The sequence below is a fragment of the Nanorana parkeri genome, unplaced genomic scaffold, assembly GCF_000935625.1.
Source record: "Nanorana parkeri isolate BGI_ZX_2015 unplaced genomic scaffold, ASM93562v1 scaffold1267, whole genome shotgun sequence".
NCBI lineage: Eukaryota > Metazoa > Chordata > Amphibia > Anura > Dicroglossidae > Nanorana > Nanorana parkeri.
In genome coordinates, this window is record NW_017307535.1 from 317,511 (window position 1) to 319,275 (window position 1,765).

The following is a 1,765-nucleotide window of genomic DNA, read 5'->3' on the forward strand; positions in this document are numbered from 1 at the left end:
CAGGAAAATGGGAAATCCCTTAAAAACAATAGTGTTGCAACATGCGACCTGCATGGAGAAATCCATGTTTAGTAGCGAGTGTCGTGTCAGTACTTTATAAAGTCGTGTTTGCTGTTTTTCGTTAGACGGTAGAAAGGTGAGAGATATGTAAAGTTTTCGTTGAGTAGAAAATGTTTCTTTTTTTTGTTCTTTTATCTTCTTTAAAATCAAACACTTGAAAAGGCACTTCATTCTGTAGGAGAAAGAATAAGCGGCCTCGAAAACAGGTCAACTGCTCGAAGCAAAAAAGGAGAAGGATATGTAGACGAGGTTTTAGTCTGCAGCCGCTGCAGATCACAGCCGACCACTGGAGGGCGCCGTTGGGGCTACCTGGTGCAAAGTTTATGCAGCATGTTGTAAACGTTCTCTTCTTTGCTTAGCCCTTCGAAGAAGGGTAATAAATCGAGCAATTCCGTATCCGACATGTCATCAAACCAAGACTGCACGGGGACCTGCGAAAACAAAAAATAAGGCACATGTATGAGGCATAACTGAACTCACCCATAGGCTACCATCAGACTAATCTTTTCAAGCACTACACCAGGGGTAGCCAAACTCTGGGCCCTCCGGCTGTGGTGGAACTACAAATCCCATGAGGCATTGCAAGATTCTTAGAGCCACAGACATGACTCCCGGAGAGAGATGAATCATGGGATTTGTAGTTTCACCACAGCTGGAGGGCCGGAGTTTGGCTACCCCTGCACTACACTGATGATGGTCGACAAGTCTGAAACAGCCATGGCTCTGATATTAGACTGTGTGCGCTGTTAGCCAGCCAGCCGTTCTGGGTGCACATTTAGCACTAGGTGCAAAACAGAATAATCTGCTTCCCTGCTATGCTGAGATGAGGGGTACACCCATTTTATTTTTTAAACACATTTAACTTTTTTCCTCTTCACTTTATTGCTAGGCAGGGGGCTCTCAAGCTCCCTATGTGGTATGTCTGTGAAGGTGCTCATTCATCCCGGTCATGGTATATCTGTATAAAAATGAAATCAAGGCAACTGGACTTGCAGAATTTTTCTTGAAGACGTTTCAGCGGTCACTGGACTAGCTTTCTCAATTCAGTGCTAGCAGGTGTTAAAGGGAAGCTTAATCACACCTGCTAGCTCCAATCATGCAAATGCATCAACACCGTACCTCATCTGGCCCCAAGCTGGTTATGATAAACAGATGATGTGGATTGGAGCAACATTCACCATATGTATTTCCAGATCATTTTTTGTACAAGTCATTCTGAATCGAGAAAGCTGGTCGGATGTCCAGTGAAATGTTTTCAAGAAAAAAAATACAGCAAGTCCAGTTGCCTTGACTAATTTTTTACAGATAACCCAATGCAAAGGTTTGAATCCTGCGTCAGGCTGTATTAAAAGCACTGTATACGTTTATATATTGTCCACCACGTATCCTTTCACCAGAACACTCAGAAACCACAAGCAGAATACAACAACCTTCCAGATGTTTTAAGACTCCTTTAAAGGGAGAACTATGAGGGGGGTGTTTTTCACTCACCTCCTAGTTCTAGCCGACCTGTGACAATGAGACTGTCACAGGTCGGCTCAGTAGAAGGGGAAAACCCCTGACCCCCATAGTTCTCCTTTAAGAAGCAGAAATTCCAGCCCTTAAAGTGAACAAGTCCAACATTCGAACTCCAGACAGATACAAACCATGCAAGCCCCTACATAGCAGTCAGAAAAGGAGAGGAGGATGGGGGGGGGGGGGGGGG

At 44.5% G+C, this 1,765-nt stretch overlaps 1 protein-coding gene across 2 annotated transcripts in view; it reads right to left on the reverse strand.

Moving 5' to 3' along the window:
- Positions 1–308: 308 nt before the first annotated feature.
- CTDSPL (CTD small phosphatase like) overlaps positions 309–1,765 on the reverse strand; it is an 85,427-nt gene continuing 83,970 nt past the window's right edge. For both annotated transcript variants that reach the window (XM_018568958.1, XM_018568957.1), the window contains one exon: positions 309–491. In XM_018568958.1, coding sequence (XP_018424460.1) covers positions 366–491 — 126 coding nt within the window. In that variant the 3' untranslated portion in view covers positions 309–365. The remainder of the gene's footprint in view (positions 492–1,765) is intronic.